The sequence below is a fragment of the Salvelinus sp. IW2-2015 genome, linkage group LG1 (assembly GCF_002910315.2).
Source record: "Salvelinus sp. IW2-2015 linkage group LG1, ASM291031v2, whole genome shotgun sequence".
NCBI lineage: Eukaryota > Metazoa > Chordata > Actinopteri > Salmoniformes > Salmonidae > Salvelinus > Salvelinus sp. IW2-2015.
Genome location: NC_036838.1, coordinates 15,643,524 through 15,661,527, shown reverse-complemented (window position 1 = coordinate 15,661,527; position 18,004 = coordinate 15,643,524). Strand labels below are relative to the sequence as shown.

At 39.4% G+C, this 18,004-nt stretch overlaps 1 protein-coding gene across 1 annotated transcript; it reads left to right on the top strand.

Moving 5' to 3' along the window:
- Nucleotides 1–547: 547 nt before the first annotated feature.
- LOC111961733 (phospholipid transfer protein-like) lies at nt 548–17,571 on the top strand. Its single transcript, XM_023984226.2, has 16 exons — nt 548–628; nt 1,469–1,589; nt 1,849–1,948; nt 3,788–3,916; nt 6,082–6,237; nt 6,571–6,634; nt 6,962–7,025; nt 7,173–7,264; nt 7,599–7,775; nt 8,191–8,250; nt 8,364–8,528; nt 9,136–9,203; nt 9,339–9,381; nt 16,186–16,249; nt 16,395–16,471; nt 16,840–17,571. Exons 2-16 carry the CDS (start codon nt 1,475–1,477, stop codon nt 16,933–16,935), a joined length of 1,470 nt encoding a protein of 489 aa, XP_023839994.1. The 5' UTR covers nt 548–628; nt 1,469–1,474; the 3' UTR covers nt 16,936–17,571.
- Nucleotides 17,572–18,004: the final 433 nt, after the last annotated feature.

The following is an 18,004-nucleotide window of genomic DNA, read 5'->3' as shown; positions in this document are numbered from 1 at the left end:
GTTAACCGGTTCCCGCACTCCACACACACATGCTGATAAGACCAGATAAGGCAGATGATGTGAGAACCGTGTAGGATCATGTTAGTGAGTTACTGTTGAGTATTTGTTTCATTCCCATGGAGGCATTTATATGAGTTTAGACTGTAGAGAGTCTAAGCTAAATGGGGTTGGCGGGGGTGGGTTGTAGGCCAGTCAATGTTATGGGTCAAAAAACATCCTGCTTTCCTTTGATGCCTTTCAGTTCCTCACCATGGGGGGTTAGTAGAGCAATCACTGCTGTCCCTGCTGTTGAACGAGACAAAGGGTGTGCAGCTTTACACACACACACACACACACACACTCTTAGACACGCACATACACACACACTCTCTCTCTCTCTCTCTCTCTCTCTCTCTCTCTCTCTCTCTCTCTCTCTCTCTCTCTCTCTCTCTCATCTCCTCTCTCTCTCTCTCTCTCTCTCTCTCTCTGACTCACTTACTCAGCAACTGTACATGCTACAGCAGGGCAGAGAAACGGACTGCAGCATTTGAATTTCAGACTGTGGAGATACCTTAAAGAAGACAAACATTTAAGGGTTCTCTTTGTTTTTCTGTCTTGTTTGGCCTTCCATAGACCCTCCATTGTTGAGGTAAGAGATTTTGGTGCAGGATTTTTTTCAGGGAAGAGAAGTCTTTGAATTCTAACTTGTGATTGAGAGAATGTGGGGTGGTGGGGCATGAGAGTGGTGTATAGGACAAGAAGGAATAACTCCATTGACGTTGCTGTTGCTCATGATATCTAGGGACTCTTTTCAAAACATTTGTAAGCAAGGTTGACAATATGAATGCACAGATTAGCCTACAATAACAGATGTTATTGTAACTGCACTGCCATAAATTGCCTCTAAATTTCCTATCTTTTTGATAATGAAAGGGGTACAATGTACCTGTTTGTAAGCGGCTAGTAATCATGTCTCTACATTTAGTTTTCGATTCTGTTCACTGTCCCAGGAAAAGGGTAAGAGGAACATTGATATAGACAGTGCACTAAGTTTCTCCAAAAGGCATTCATAACCTGACTTTAAAAATAACCGTTGACCTTAATATGACATTTTGTGTTTGAAATTAATACCCATTTATTTTATAATATAAACCTTGATGACCTGACTTTTGGGTCATATTGTCTCATGGAACAAAGCATCAATAAAGTTCATAAGAACTGGATGAATCATGTTATCGCCCTCGTTTCGAAGAAGAGTGAAGCAACCACAGAAAGCTGTTCACCAACGATAAACTGATCCTTTTATGACTGAGAGTGACCGGTTGGAGGTCTAGTATTGAGTAGTTCTACAAGTAAGGCAATACTTACTCTGTTTAGGCTCTTTAAGTCCCAAGTCAACCCTGGTTGAGTCGGACGTGTTAGTGCTTGAGCTTTGAGGTGGCTAGGTCCTTATCCACTCTCCCTCTCTTCTGTTTTGACCCCCCTGCAGGCAGTCATGATGGCTTTCTGTATGGTGTCTATCCTCTTCCTGTTCCCTCTAATCGCTGCCATTTCAGCAAAAGAACCGCCAGGCTGCAAGATCCGGATCACTAACAGGGGGCTCGAAATGTGTAAGAAATTCACCCAAAAAACGCTCTTGTACATGTGACCTTAATAGTTTTCAACAGTCTACAATGGTCCCAGACAGTCTTCAACGGTCAGTCTTGACCAAAGGAAGACGTCATCTTCACTGCATTGCCACTATCAGAATTTTTCTCTACCAAATCACCGTCATCCATTTAGCCCCTCTCAGTTGTCAGGATTGTCTGCTTAAGGTATTCACTAGGTAGTTCTCGACTCTAAACTCAACTCTTTCAACCTGCATTTCAGTGAAGTACGAGACGCAGAAGTTTGTGGTTGAGGAACTGAGCAACATCACCATGCCAGAGATGAAGGGCAAAGAGGGCCGCTTCCAGTACACCATCAAAGAGTAAGCCCTGGGATCCATCCATGTTATTGCTCAGAAGTTTCTGCCATCGAATTGTCTCCAGATCCCTTTCATATGAGTGCCTACAACTATTGTGGTTCAACTCAAATATACTAATTAATAAAACAACTTTATCAATTGGAACCTTTAACATGTGGAAGGGAGATAAAGTATTAGTTTTACTATTATTAACCCTGATACATTGTGCAAGGCAATTGATCAGCATTAAAAACTTTGTGGATGGGGCCTCCCGAGTGGCGTAGCGGTTTAAGACAGTGCGTCGCAGTGCAAACTACGTTGTTACAGATGCTGGTTCGATACCCGTGCCGGCGGAAACCGAGAGATCCATGAGGCGATGGTGGACTTTTGGTTTCTCTCCTTCTAAAAACAGAAATAAATAATTCTAAATAACAAACTGGCTTTATTTAGAAATTAGTAAGAATGTCTCACCCCATGTTCAAGAACGGCCTTTTTCCCGCTCACTTTAGGTTATTTGAAAACGAAAGCATCTCCAAAATATCGTTCTTTTTTAAACAAAGCGATTATTATTATTCATTCATTTAGAATTATATAAAAGCCCCWTAGACATTCTCACAAATCAGATTTGCCCTAACGGAAAATGCCTGTTGATAATTCAATTTTATAATGTTGTACTGCAGCTGTCTTCTTTTTKAAATCTGACACAGCGGTTGCAATAAGAACAAGTGTATCTTTAATTCTGTGTAAAACATGTATCTTTTCATCAAAGTTTATGATGAGTATTTCTGTTATTTGACGTGGCTCTCTGCAATTACTCCGGATATTTTGGAGGCATTTCTGAACATGGCGCCAATGTAAACCGAGATTTGTGGATATAAATATGCACATTATCGAACAAAACATAAATGTATTGTGTAACATGATGTCCTATGAGTGTCATCTGATGAAGATCATCAAAGGTTAGTGATTAATTTTATCTCTATTTCTGCTTTTTGTGACTACTATCTTTTGCTGGGAAAATGGCTGTGTTTTTCTGTGGCTATGTACTGAGCTAACATAATTGTTTGGTGTGCTTTCCCCGTAAATCCTTTTTGAAATCAGACATGTTGGCTGGATTCASAACATGTGTAGCTTTAATTTGGTGTCTTTCATGTGTGATTTCATGAAAGATWGATTTTTATAGTAATATATTTGAATTTGGCGCGCTACATTATTTCTGGATTTTGGCCAAGTGGGACGCTACTGTCCCACCTATCCCARAGAAGTTAATGGTAACAATGGCTGACAATTAAATAATGTGCCATAGAATTATGCGGCAGCCCGCAAGGTGTGCTGCAGTATGACGCAACTTTTAAAGGAAGAACCACTGTATCATAGAACTGTGGGCAGAGTCTGCATTGGTTGATTTTCCAAGAACCTGGATTTCTAAAAGATGACCTATAAAGTTTAGCAACTGGACATTCTCTTTTAAGAGATACAAACGCTCTAGCCTCGTAAACCAGACAGATGGCTTAGCTCACTACATGAAGTGAAAAAGAAGGATGTGCATAGCAATCTCTCTGGTTGAAGTTATAGCCTAACTTCTTAATCTTCTGTAAGAGAAAGTCCAGTAGCCAAATTGACTTTATAGGTCATCTTCTAGACATCTGGGTTCTTGGAAAATCAACCCATGTAAACCCATGTAGAGGGTATTGCTACCCACTCACTGTTTCTGTTTTGGCCAACTTCAACCCATTGGCAACCAGGCTACAGGATTTCTGCTACCAAAAGAGAACTTCTAGTACATTTCTAGTCAGATTTCTAGTGACTTTCGAGTATCAGCCCCCAAGCACTGATCTGAGTCTCTTCCTTCCTGTGGTTCAGGGTGAAGATAAATGAGCTGAACCTGACCTATGCTGACCTGGCCTTCCAGCCTGGCCTAGGACTGCTCTTCAATGTGCAGAACTCYTCCATCACTCTCAGCTTCCAGAGACACATCTTATACTGGTTATTGTGAGTCCTCTTTATCGACTACTGTCTCTATTTCTAGCTTAGTGCTTTTAAGTCCCCCCCCCCCTACCTCAGCTCACTCCTCAACATCTCCAATACCAATAGGAACCTYCTATTAGATATACAGTGCCATTAGAAAGTATTCACACCTCTTGACTTTTCCCACAGTTTGTCGGTTACAGCCTGAATTTAAAATTGATTACATTTAGATTTTTTTTGTCAATGTACCATTATGGGGTACACACAGTACCCCATAATGTCAAAGTGGAAATATGTTTTTAGAAATATGTACAAATCAAATMAAAAATTATAAGCTGAAATGTCTTGAGTCAATAAGTATTCAACCCCTTTGTTATGGCAAGCCTAAATAAGTTAATTTGCTTAACAGTTGCTTAACAAGTCACATACTAAGTTGCATGGACTCACTCTGTGTGCAATAAAAGTGTTTAACATTATATTTTAATGACTACCTCATCTCTATATCCATCACATACTATATATGTAAGGTCCCTCAGTCGAGCAGTTAATTTCAAACACAGATTCAACCACAAAGACCAGGGAGGTTTTTCAAAGCCTCACAAAGAGGGCACCTATTGGTAGATGAGTATAAATTAAAAAAGCAAACATTGAATATCCCTTTGAGCATGGTGAAGTTATTAGTTACACTTTTTATGGAGTGTCAATACACCCAGTTACTACAAAGATACAGGCCTAACTCAGTTGCYGGAGAGGAAGGAAACCACGTAGGTATTTCACCATGAGGCCAATGGCTGTGATAAGAGAAAACTAAGGATGGATCAACAACATTGTAGTCACTCCACAATACTAACCTAATTGGCACAGTGAAAAGAAGGAAGCCTGTACAGCATACAAATATTCCAAATGCATCCTGTTTGCAACAAGTCACTTAAGTAATACTGCAAAAAATGTGGCAAAGCAATTTACTTTTTGTCCTAAATACAAAGTGTTATGTTTGGGGCAAATCCAAATAATTGTACCACTCTCCATATTTCCAAGCAAAAAACTGGATCAGTCTGCTTTCCACTAGATACTTGGAGATAAATTCATCTTTCAGCAGGACAATAACCTAAAACACAAGGCCAAACCTACACTGAAGTTGCTTACCAAGAAGACAGTGAATGTGGCTGACTTAGTTTTTAAAAACTTAAATCTACTTCAAAATCTATGGCAAGACCTGGAAATGGTTGTCTAGCAATGATCAACAATCAATTTGACAGAGCTTGAAGAGTTGTGAAAAGAATAATGGGCAAATGTTGCACAATCCAGGTGTGGAAAGCTCTTAGAGACTTACCCAGAAAGACTAATCACTGCCATAGGTGCTTCAATAAATTATTGAATCAGGGGTGTGAATACTTATGTAAATTAGATATTTCTGTATCTTTTCACTTTCTCATTATGGGGTATTATGTGTAAATGGGTGAGAAAAAACTACAATTTAATCAATTTTGAATTCAGGCTGTAACACTACAAAATGTGGAATAAGTCAAGGGGTATGAATACTTTCCAAAGGCACTGTATCACACTGGTCATTCCCAAAGCATGCACTTCCTTTGGCCGTCATTCATTTCAGTTTTCCGCCTCCAAGATTAGAACGAGCTGCAAAAGATCTTAAAATTTGACACATTCGTCCCGTCACACTCCTTCAAAAACATGAACTGAGTTGCTATCTGATCAACGTACCTGCTGATGATTACGTCTGCTGTGTTTCCTTCGACTTTTCTGCCCTAACCCATTGTGAATATTTCTGTATAGTGTTTTTTTTTTTTGTCGTATTGTGTGTTGTCCTGTTCACTGTTGCAATGTTATGCCTGTTGGCTATGTCGTTAATTTAATTGAGAATTGGTTCTCAATTGACTTATCTGGTTAAATAAAGGTGAAATAAATTAAATAAAATGTGTCAAGAAAATAATACATTTGTATGCAAAATAATGCCTGTGGTTAAATACTCACAATGGTATCTTGTAGAGCCTTGAGGAGTTCAGTCATGCGGTACACTAGATTGATGACATCAAACTTCAAAGATGATGTCCAAGGAGAGTGTATTGGAAGTTCAAACCTTTTGATGCTACTTTATATGTTTGAGATTAGGACGTTGATGAGTATGTATGATGGTGGTCTGAAAGTATTAATTTTCTGTGGTCTCATAGCTATGACACCGGAGCCATCAATGCCTCTGCAGAAGGCGTGAACATCCACACTGTCCTGCACATGACCAGAGATGAGTTGGGACGCCTCAAGATCTCCAACATCACCTGCGATGCCTCCATCGCCAAAATGAAAATGAAGTTCACTGGCACCTTGGGGTAAATCCTGTTGATAGTCTTTTTAAAATACTTGAGCTGCTTTCTTGTCCAGGGTCCACGTATCAAGTGTCTCAGAGTAGGTGTGCTGATCTAAGATCCTCTCTGTCTATAATAATCTTATTATAATAATCTGTCCCTTCATTATGATTTAAAAGACTAAATTGATCCTGAGTCAGGTCTCCCTTGACAAAGAGTTTTTTAATGTTAATTATGTGTGCAATGGAGACTAATTTCAGTATAATGTGGCTAAAAGCAATATTGGAGCATTTTTCAGCTTTTGGASATGAGTGGGTGTAATTCAACAATTTACAACTCTGGTTTACTCCGTTGCAGGAGGGTGTATGACTTCCTGGCGACTTTTTTGACCACAGGAATGCGCTTCCTTCTGAACCAGCAGGTACTGACAGATCAGTTCATTTCATTCTAGAACACTGGTTACACTTACAACATATCAACACTTATGATTAAATCTTCATTGGCTGAGCTGGCAAATCAGCTGTTTACTCGTCATTAATATTTATGATGACTGTGTTAAGCCCACATCGTTCTGCTCTGAATGAACAGGGCAAGTATGGGTAGACATAAAAGCTACTTTTTAACATACTGAATCATAATTTTTGGAAGAAAATCTATTTCACTTATATTGTAATTAAATATAGGCTGTATTTCATTGAAATATGGGGCACTGGACAGTTCCTTTAACATTTGTCTGTTCTTTTCATAGATCTGCCCTGTCATGAACCATGCTGGTTTGGTTCTAATCAACTCTTTGTTGGAGACAATTCCAGGTAAGATAGTACAGTGGTTCATTGGGAAATGCCTTGAGAGATTGGTTATAAAACAAAACTAACATTTAAAAATAAAAATAAAAATCTGACTATAAGTTTTGCACACAGAAAAAATAATTGTATTTGTTTTAATTTGGACCCATCCAGTGCGAACAGAAGTAGACAACTATGTGGGGATCGACTACTCCCTCCTCAGTGACCCTGTGGTGACTTCAAGGAGTCTTGACATGGATTTCAGGGTGAGTGAGAGAGTCTAGCTTGCTGTGCATTAGTCTCATACCGTGTGTATATGATTTTTGTATGTTTGGGTAACACATTATCTGAAAGCTACATACTTAAGCACTTCATAACACATCCAGAACCATACATTATGCATTCACTACATACAACAGGGAGTTGATATTTTTGTTAAAGTCACAGTAATGTCACTCATACTGCAATTATCAACATGCAGTTGTTGACATAATCAAACTGCTTATAGATGATAATTGTTTTATGAMGCCTTTATGTAGTTACGCCTAAAATAAAGTGTTACTTATTTTTGTATCTTCCTCTCTCTTTACTGTGCCACAGGGCATGTTCTTTGAGCTCGTGAACGAGAGCAACACCTTGGTGAACTATGCCATCAACCCAATTGTGAGAGAGTACGACCGCATGGTGTACCTGGCTCTGTCCGAGTACTTCTTTGACAGTGGGTTGTACTCCTATTATAAAGCTGGCATATTCCAACGGAATATCGCCAACGAGCACGTAAGTATGAGGCCCGAGTCCCCCATTATGTCTTGCAACCGTACTCTCTGACCTGCATTTTAGCCTACACATGACATGACGCAAGTAATTCTTTGCTCCAAGGTGTAAATTATTCCATATTGTCTGTTATAGCCTTTAAGAATTGGTGTCTGCATCAGAGGTGCTACCAAACATGTTGACACAGATTTTAATAAGCAGCTGAGTCATGCTTGGTTCTGCCCTCCTTTACATAATAAGGTGATCTGCCCAATCATTAGGCTGAAAATATATAAGAGTGAAAAAGGAGTCTGCATACTTAAATCAGATGCAATTTCTGAGTTGTTCTTTTTTTCACAGCATACCAATATTGTTCTAGTAGTAGTATGACATGAATATAGTAATTTCTAATACAAGCAATTTAATACTATGTTTTCAGATGCCAAAGGATCTGGAGATGCTCCTTAGGACAACATATTTTGGCACCATTATGATGATTGTGAGTATGTATGTCGGGATTGTGACCTGATGCCCCCACAAATAGGGTCAAGACATTGAATTCCACTCACCCACTCCTGTGTGTGTGTGTGTGTGCGTGCGTGTCTCTCTCAGAACCCAGCCCTAATGGAGTACCCTATCTCCCTGCAACTGGAGTTGAACTCTGCCCCCAAGACAACCGTCAAGACCTCCGGGGTCACCGTGGCCATCACTGCCATCGTCACGGTGATGGTGCTACCGCCCGGCAAGGCGCCTGTTCAGCTCAGCAGCATGACCATGGTGAGAAAGAAGACGCCTTGTCTTCTCATGTTCTACATTTAATAGCTACTGATATTTATCAAAAAAAGAAAGAAAAAAAGAACAACGGTGAGAGTAGCTGAGAGTTAGGCTAAGGATTGGCTCTGTAGGAGCTGAGAAAGGAAGGATACATATTGTTTCAAATGCATTCTTCCTAATGCTTTCTTGGTGGCGATATATTGGTAAACAGTCTCATTGTGTGTACTTTTTAATTTCATTCGAGTGTTTGTTGTTATTATTTGATCTGTATGTTTTTGCTCCTTTATAATATGTGTTGACTGAGGTTGGGGCCGCCAGGGGTATGTTTGGTATGGGTGTTGTTGAAAAAGGTGGGACAAATGTATAGTTTTTTTATCGATTTTATTGCCTTTGACATGATCAAATAAAAAAAATTGTTCACAAAAAAAGCGTTCTTCCTTTCATTGAGGTAATCGCTGCTCTGTAAGTGAGAGGATGGGTGAAAATGTGGTTTCCACCCATTGCTCTCACTAGTTTAACCATGTCAGATCAGTGATTTCCTCAAGGTAAGAAGGAAGGAAAAGTGTAGAGACCAGCGCACTGATAAAGTTGATCTTTCTGTTCCTTGCAGGAGGCCAAATTCAATGCCAAGGTGTCCATGAAGGGCAAGAGACTGGCTGTTCACGCAGACTTGAGGAGGTAGTCATGCATGTACTCACACACACACGCACGCACTCATACATACACATACAAACACACCTCAACACATACACACACAATATCACAGTAGCATCACAGGCAAATTCATTAAGTGTATTCTGTTGTTATTGACAGGTTTAAAATCTACTCCAACCAGTCTGCTTTGGAATCACTGGCGGTAAGATTCTGCGCTCTCTCTCTCTCTCTCTCTCTCTCGCTTTCTAACGATTATGACCCTATATAATTTCACTTGCACTACATTCAACCTAATGCCTTAACCCAAATCAAGACTAATAATGAAGACCAATGAAACAACACCTGTTTCCACAAGAGAAAAGTAAAGAAGCAAAAGGACAAATATTTAATTTCAAGTGGATTTATAAATTAATAAATTCAGAGAACATTGCTTGATCTCCGTCCAGAATCAAAGTGTGTATCTTTTGACCGGCATTTCCATGTCAGAATCATCCCGTTATCATTTGGATAAACTTACGGATCCCTTTGGGGATCTCTTATGGCATATAGACCTACCCTTAAAGTGGTTCTGAGGAAAGCACATGTTCTCAGAGAACATTGAGGAATAAAACTCTTTGTAGGAATAATAAAACTCAGAAATTAAACTTTGGACATCTGGGCGGCAGTCATAATCAGATGAAAAAAGGCCTTCCGGCATGCCAAGGTTTGTCTCTCTAGCTTGGTAGGTGACATAGTTGGACCATGATTTAGTATTGGTCTGAAGAAAGATGTTATTTTCTTCATTAGCACACTACATAGCAGTGGTCTGCTGCATGGTTGTCTTCTCCTCCGGAATCCATAGGATGGCTGTACATTAAACAGGAACTTTACTGACCTCAACAGTTATGTTATACTCCTTGCTTCTCTGGGTGGTCAACGCATAAGAAATGGATCCAGCAGAATAGAATAGAAGCCCTGACTGGTAGAATGAGGTTGTTCCACTGCGCTGGACTCATAAACCACAACAGTCTCTATATCAAAGGGAGTGTTTTACCAAGTGGTTTATAAAACTTAAAATTCAAGGTTAAATTTCAAACAGACATCATACTCATTGGGGTTGTCCACATTGATGCGTTTCAGAATGTAGTCCTTTACACTCCTCGTAAATCAGAGGCCTCTCAAAACTGTGAATGTGTTCATCCACCTTGATGCAATGAGGTATCTTATGGTAGAAATGGTTTGGAGGCACAGCATCGTGTGATGGGCCTGCATGGATTAGTGATTAATTTACAGTGCCTTCAGAAAGTATTCATACCCCTTGACTTATTCCACATTTTGTTTTCACAGCCTGATTTAAAAATGTATTAAATCTTCTCACCCATCTACACACTTTACATCACTGTATGTAACCATACTCAATTGTGTCATATGGTGGCTTGCAATGTTACATCTGATCTCTATTGGTATCCATTTAAGAGGGAGGATTGTTCAGCAATTTTACATCACCCACAATTTACATTCAGATTGCATGTCAGACAAGGCAGGAGAGCTGTTTTCAGACTACCTACAGCATGTAAACTGAAAAAGCCTTGTCAGCAGTGGTGTAAAGTACTTAACTAGTACTTTAATGTATTTTTACTTAAGTCATTTTTTTTGTATAAGTACTTTGCAATCACTACATTCCAGAAGAAAATAATGTACTTTTTACTCCATACATTTTCCCTGACACCCGAAAGTACTTGTTACATTTTGAATGCTTACCAGGACAGGAAAATGGTCCTATTCACACACTTATCAAGAGAACATCCCTGGCCATCCCTACAACCTGATCTGGCAGATTCACTAAACACAAATGCTTCATTTGTAAATGATGTCTGAGTGTTGGAGTGTGCCCCTGGCTATCCGTAAATTTAAAAAAAGGAATTTGATTTTTTAATATTTTCTTTTGATACTTAAGTACATTGTATCAATTACATTTACTTTTGATACTTAAGTATATTTAAAACCAAATACTTTGACTTTCACTCAAGCAGTATTTTACTGGGTGACTTTTACTTTTACTTGAGTCATTTTCTATTATGGTATCTTTACTTTTACTTAAGTATGACATTTGGGTTCTTTTTCCACCACTGCTTGTCATTAACTGAATCAATAACGCCAACCACTTAGAGATTAGAGTTTTTGAAAATGTATGTTACATATCAATGTGTAGCATAAGATATTTTTATATCTGTGAAAACACAGATATTGAAACAAACAATTCTAAAAATCACCCTGCAACAGAGCATGCTGGGAAATATGACAATGACACTCCCTCATTTTTCTGTTTCAATGGAAGTCAATGAACTTAGTAGCCCAGACTCAGCTGCTATCACATTGGTCTATATGGGAGAGCCGTCCCTTAAGTAGACAGGAACTGACCATTCTTTTCAATGGTAAACAGCCTGAGTCTTAATTTATCCCCCATCTTTGCTGTATCTGGTTACTCTTAATGGAGTTTAAAGTACTCAGTCCCAATCAACTTAATCAAATTAACTCCAGGGAGCATATCACTCTGTTGAGGGTTAAAATAACTCCAGTAGTCAATTGAACTCTACAGTCGTGGCCAAAAGTTTTGTGAATGACACAAATATTAATTTCCACAAAGTTTGCTGCTTCAGTGTCTTTAGATATTTTTGTCAGATGTTACTATGGAATACTGAAGTGTAATTACAAGCATTTCATAAGTCTCAAAGGCTTATATTGACAATTATATAAAGTTGATGCAAAGAGTCAATATTTGCAGTGTTGACCCTTCTTTTTCAAGACCTCTGCAATCCGCCCTGGCATGCGGTCAATTCAACTCTGGGCCACATCCTGACTGATGGCAGCCCATTCTTGCATAATCAATGCTTGGAGTTTGTCAGAATTTGTGGGTTTTTGTTTGTCCACCCACCTCTTGAGGATTGACCACAAGTTCTCAATGGGATTAAGGTCTGGGGAGTTTCCTGGCCATGGACCCAAAATATCTATGTTTTGTTCAACGAGCCACTTAGTTATCACTTTTGCCTTATGGCAAGGTGCTCCATCATGCTGGAAAAGGCATTGTTCGTCACCAAACTGTTCCTGGATGGTTGGGAGAAGTTGCTCTCGGAGGATGTGTTGGTACCATTCTTTATTCATGTCTGTGTTCTTAGGCAAAATTGTGAGTGAGCCCACTCCCTTGGCTGAGAAGGAACCCCGCACATGAATGGTCTCAGGATGCTTTATTGTTGGCATGACACAGGACTGATGGTAGCGCTCACCTTGTCTTCTCCGGACAAGCTTTTTTCCGGATGCCCCAAACAATCAGAAAGGCAATTCATCAGAGAAAATGACTTTACCCCAGTCCTCAGCAGTCCAATCCCTGTACATTTTGCAGAATATCAGTCTGTCCCTGATGTTTTTCCTGGAGAGAAGTGGCTTCTTTGCTGCCCTTCTTGACACCAGGCCATCCTCCAAAAGTCTTCGCCTCACTGTGCGTGCAGATGTACTCACACCTGCCTGCTGCCATTCCTGAGCAAGCTCTGTACTGGTGGTGCCCTGATCCCGCAGCTGAATCAACTTTAGGAGACGGTCCTGGCGCTTGCTGGACTTTCTTGGGTGCCCTGAAGCCTTCTTCACAACAATTGAACCGCTCTCCTTGAAGTTCTTGATGATCCGATAAATGATTGATTTAGGTGCAATCTTACTGGCAGCAATATCCTTGCCTGTGAAGGCCTTTTTGTGCAAAGCAATGATGACGGCACGTGTTTCCTTGCAGGTAACCATGGTTGACAGAGGAAGAACAATGATTCCAAGCACCACCCTCCTTTTGAAGCTTCCAGTCTGTTATTCGAACTCAATCAGCATGACAGAGTGATCTCCAGCCTTGTCCTCATCAACACTCATACCTGTGTTAACGAGAGAATCACTGACATGATGTCAGCTGGTCCTTTTGTGGCAGGACTGAAATGCAGTGGAAATGTTTTTTGGGGATTCAGTTCATTTGCATGGCAAATAGGGACTTTGCAATTCATTGCAATTCATCTGATCACTCTTCATAATATTCTGGAGATTATGCAAATTGCCATCATACCAAACTGAGGCAGCAGACTTTGTGAAAATTAATATTTGTCATTTTCAAAACTTTTGGCCACGACTGTACATTTGTTTACCCTGTGATATCAACTCTCCTTGATTTACTGTGTAACTATGTCTATGGGTGATGTGGTAAATGGAATTTGACCAAAACAATCCAAATACCATGCACCCCCCCCCCCCCCGTGTGCAGCTTGTGGGAGAAAGATTCAGAATCTTTTCATTTGTGCCCATCAAAATGTGTCTACATTTAGGCTATTGTTTATGTGTATTTCACACAATATTGTGGTACAAATCTGGGTAGTTGTCAACCCCAAGATGTTGGTCCCGTGTGGCTTAGTTGGTAGAGCATGGTGCTTGCAATGCCAGAGTTGTGGGTTTGTTTTCCACGGGGACATGTATGAAAAATGTTTGAACTCACTAGTCTAAGTCGCTCTGGATAAGAGCGTCTGCTAAATGACTAAAATATAAATGTCACCAATCAACTGCATTACACTTAAAAATGGCTTCAACTACCACCATCGATTTCTATATGACTAGCTATGCTATCAGTGTAATTGAACTGGAGTTAGCATTTAGATTTTTTTTCTAATTCTGAAAAGGACACCTTCTAAATATTATGCAGCGAAAACAGCCAAATACATCCAAAAAGGATTTTAGTAACAACATTGTGATCCTGTTAGAACACATATATGATGACGTATTTTACGAATATCCACTTGGTTAGATCAGATTATTTTAATGGCCGCCAATGACACCGTCCTTGCACTTTACCTTACGGTCTGTGTTCTATTGATCTCTGTAACATACAGTGACTTGTGAAAGTATTCACCCCCTTGGCATTTTTACTATTTTGTTGCCTTACAACCTGGAATTAAAATTGATTTTGGGGGGGTTTGTATCATTTGATTTACACAACATGCCTACCACTTTGAAGATGCAAAATAGTTTTTATTGTGAAACATACAAGAAATAAGACTAAAAAACAAAATTTGAGCGTGCATAACTATTCACCCACCCAAAGTCAACACTTTGTAGAGTCACCTTTTGCAGCAATTACAGCTGCAAGTCTCTTGGGGTATGTCTCTATATGCTTGGCACATCTAGCCACTGGGATTTTTGCCCATTCTTCAAGGCAAAGCTGATCCAGCTCCTTCAAATTCGATGGGTTCCGCTGGTGTACAGCAATCTTTAAGTCATACCACAGATTTTCAATTGGATTGAGGTCTGGGCTTTGACTAGGCCATTCCAATACATTTAAATGTTTCCCCTTAAACCACTCAAGTGTTTCTTTAGCAGTATGCTTATGGTCATTGTCCTGCTGGAAGGTGAACCTCCATCCCAGTCTCAAATCTCTGGAAGACTGAAACAGGTTTCCCTCAAGAATTTCCCTGTATTTAGCGCCATCCATCATTCCTTCAAATCTGACCAGTTTCCCAGTCCCTGCCGAGGAAAAACATCCCCACAACATGATGCTGCCACCACCATGCGTCACTGTGGGGATGGTGTTCGCGGGGTGATGAGAGGTGTTGGGTTTGCGCCAGACATAGCATTTTCCTTGATGGCCAAAAAGCTCAATTGTAGTCTAATTTGACCAGAATACCTTCTTCCATATGTTTGGGGAATCTCCCACATGCCTTTTGGCGAACACCAAATGTGTTTGCTTACTTTTTTCTTTAAGCAATGGCTTTTTTTCTGGCCACTCTTCTGTAAAGCCCAGCTCTGTGGAGTGTACGGCTTAAAGTGGTCCTATGGACAGATACTCCAATCTCCGCTGTGGAGTTTTGCAGGTGCCTCAGGGTTATCTTTGGGTCTTTGTTGCCTCTCTGATTAATGCCCTCCTTGCCTGGTCTGTGAGTTTTGGTGGGCGACCCTCTCTTGGCAGGTTTGTTATGGTGCCATATTCTTTCTATTTTTTAATAATGGATTTAATGGTGCACCATGGGATGTTCAAAGTTTCAGATATTTTTTTACAACCCAACCCTGATCTGTACTTCTTTGTCCAAGACCTGTTTGGAGAGCTCCTTGGTCTTCATGGTGCCACTTGCTTGGTGGTACCCCTTGCTTAGTGGTGATGCAGCCTCTGGGGCCTTTCAGAATAGGTGTATATATACTGACATCATGTGACAGATCATGTGACACTTAGATTGCACACAGGTGGACTTTATTTAACTAATTGTGACTTCTGAAGGTAATTGGTTGCACCAGATCTTATTTAGGAGCTTCATAGCAAAGCCGGTGCCTAGTAAAATAAATAAATATGCATGCACCACTTTTCCGTTTATTTTTTTTAAACAAGTAATTTTTTAAATTTCACTTCACCAATTTTGACTATTGTGTGTATGTTCATTACATGAAATCCAAATTAAAATCCATTTAAATTACAGGTTGTAATGCAACAAAATAGGAAAAACACCAAGGGGGTGAATACTTTTGCAAGGCACTGTATGTATAGCTATGGGTTCAACACCTTTCTGAAGTCCTGTAAACTTATGTTATTACATTAACAAAGACCTTTTTAATTTCACCTTTGAAAAACTTTTAAAAAATTCCCCTCACCTTTGTGATGAAGACATGAATTGACCAGGTGGATGACCTAATCTTAAAATACACATTTGACAACCAACCTGTGAGACAACCATCCACAATCTCCCCTACCATTAACCCTTACAGTAATATATTTCAGGTATGGGCTCCCGAGTGGCGCAGTGGTCTAAGGCACTGCATCTCAGTGCTAGAGACATCACTACAGACCCTGGTTCGTTTTCAGGCTGTATCACAAACGGCCATGATTGGGAGTCCCATAGGGCGGCGCATAATTGTCCGGGTTAGGGGTTGGCCGGGGTAGGCCGTCATTGTAAATAAGAATTTGTTCTTAACTGGCTTGCCTAATTAAATAAATAAAAATGGCTTTGTTCTGTCTCTATAGCTTATTCCCCTACAAATCCCCCTGAAGACTATGCTGCAGATCTCAATAGTACCCATCATCAATAGTGAGTATCCTTTTAAAGCAGATCAGTTTAACCCCACAATAAATACTCAATGTACATAAAAACATGTAACTCAGATAACAAAAAAAAAAGAAATCAAAATGGATGACTTTGTATTTTTAATCTTTCATCTGTAATTCAATTTCAGACTGGACCAAGAGAGGCGTCGCTATCCCTCTTGCAGATGGTATGGACTTCATAGAGGAAGTGGTGGAGTATCATAACGTAAGTCTCAAGGCTTCTGTTACTTCTACTATGCGAGGATAACACATTTGATATACTAATCAAATTCTAGCTTGTTCAGTATTATCTGAGTGGCAATTGTCCGATATTATTCATGACAATCATAACCACCTACAGCATCATCTTGACATCTTGGCCAATCAGCAGGGCACAACATCAATGAATGCTCAGATAGAAATAGGCTATATTATGTAGAACAAACACACCTCTATGCCATATTGAAAAATTAATCACTTCAGCTCTATTCTTATTTCTATGCAGTACGTTACATAACGTTTGCCTTCTGAATGTGGCCCTGTTGATGAACCGCAGCTAAATCAGCTTCTCCCACCTTTCACTTGACCTTTCAGGGTTACCTCATCATTGGGGCAGACCTACATTTCAGCAAGGGCCTAAGGGAGGTGATCGAGAGGAAAATCCAGGCTGATGCCGAGAACACCATCTAAAGAGAATTCTCCACCAGCAATAACCAAGGATAGATATCTTAGATAAACACCCATCCAATCCTGTGTTTCTATGTCCTCAAGGGCACATGTCTTATCTACAACATGTAGCAGACTCTACTGTAACAATTTCACCAAACCATGCGGATTCAAAATCTTTTAAGAATCCAAGATAATAAGCTAGGCTGCAATCTGTCCAATTTATATGAGAGCGAAATGGATAATACAAATCATGCTTATGTAGAAAGATCACCATAATAATACCACTCCTTTAGTATTTTTTTCCTATGTATTGCTATTTTGAAAAGTGCTTTAAAGATACTTTTATTCTGTTGCCTAATTTTTTAATAGTGTATAAGTGTAGTGTCATCAAAATTCTCGCCTCGGAAGGGCACATACTGTATGTGAGTGGACTACTCAAAACAATACCTAACCTCGTGTCATAAGAATTGCCCATGGTCATGGCAATGCCCATGCTAATGTCAGGAATTAATTGTGTGCTCTTCACCATCCTTTTAAAAATGACAATGCTTAACTGTATAATATATGCTAAACTTAAAACTAATTTAAAATGTGTTTCTACAAACAAAATTGCCTACTTTACTTTACCATTAGTCAAATGGAGAGCTAGCTGGTGATAAATAAAATGTACTATATGAGAAATTAAATGTTTAATGAATGTTAACTGGGAAAGAAAAGAAAAAAAGTACTTTTGTATATATGGCTTCATACCTGCAAAGACTATTCAATGATTGAAAGGCTTTCCTTACATGTGTAACTAGGGCCTAACCGAACAACATTCAGTATGGCAAAGTGTTTAATAAATCAATCAAAAAATTAATAAAAAGAAAAAGAGAAAATTTTCTTGTAATCTCTGACAAATCCCTCACCTGAATTATTGGTAAAGAACAGTTTTATTATAAAATCATGACAGAATCAATGTGAATACAGCTGAAGCATTGATACATTCCCTTTTTATCAAAGTGGTTCGAAGTATTCATTTCTGTGATGAGGCACATAACTGCAGTTTATTATTATATAATTGAATTACTGTACATCTAGAAGCATTTGT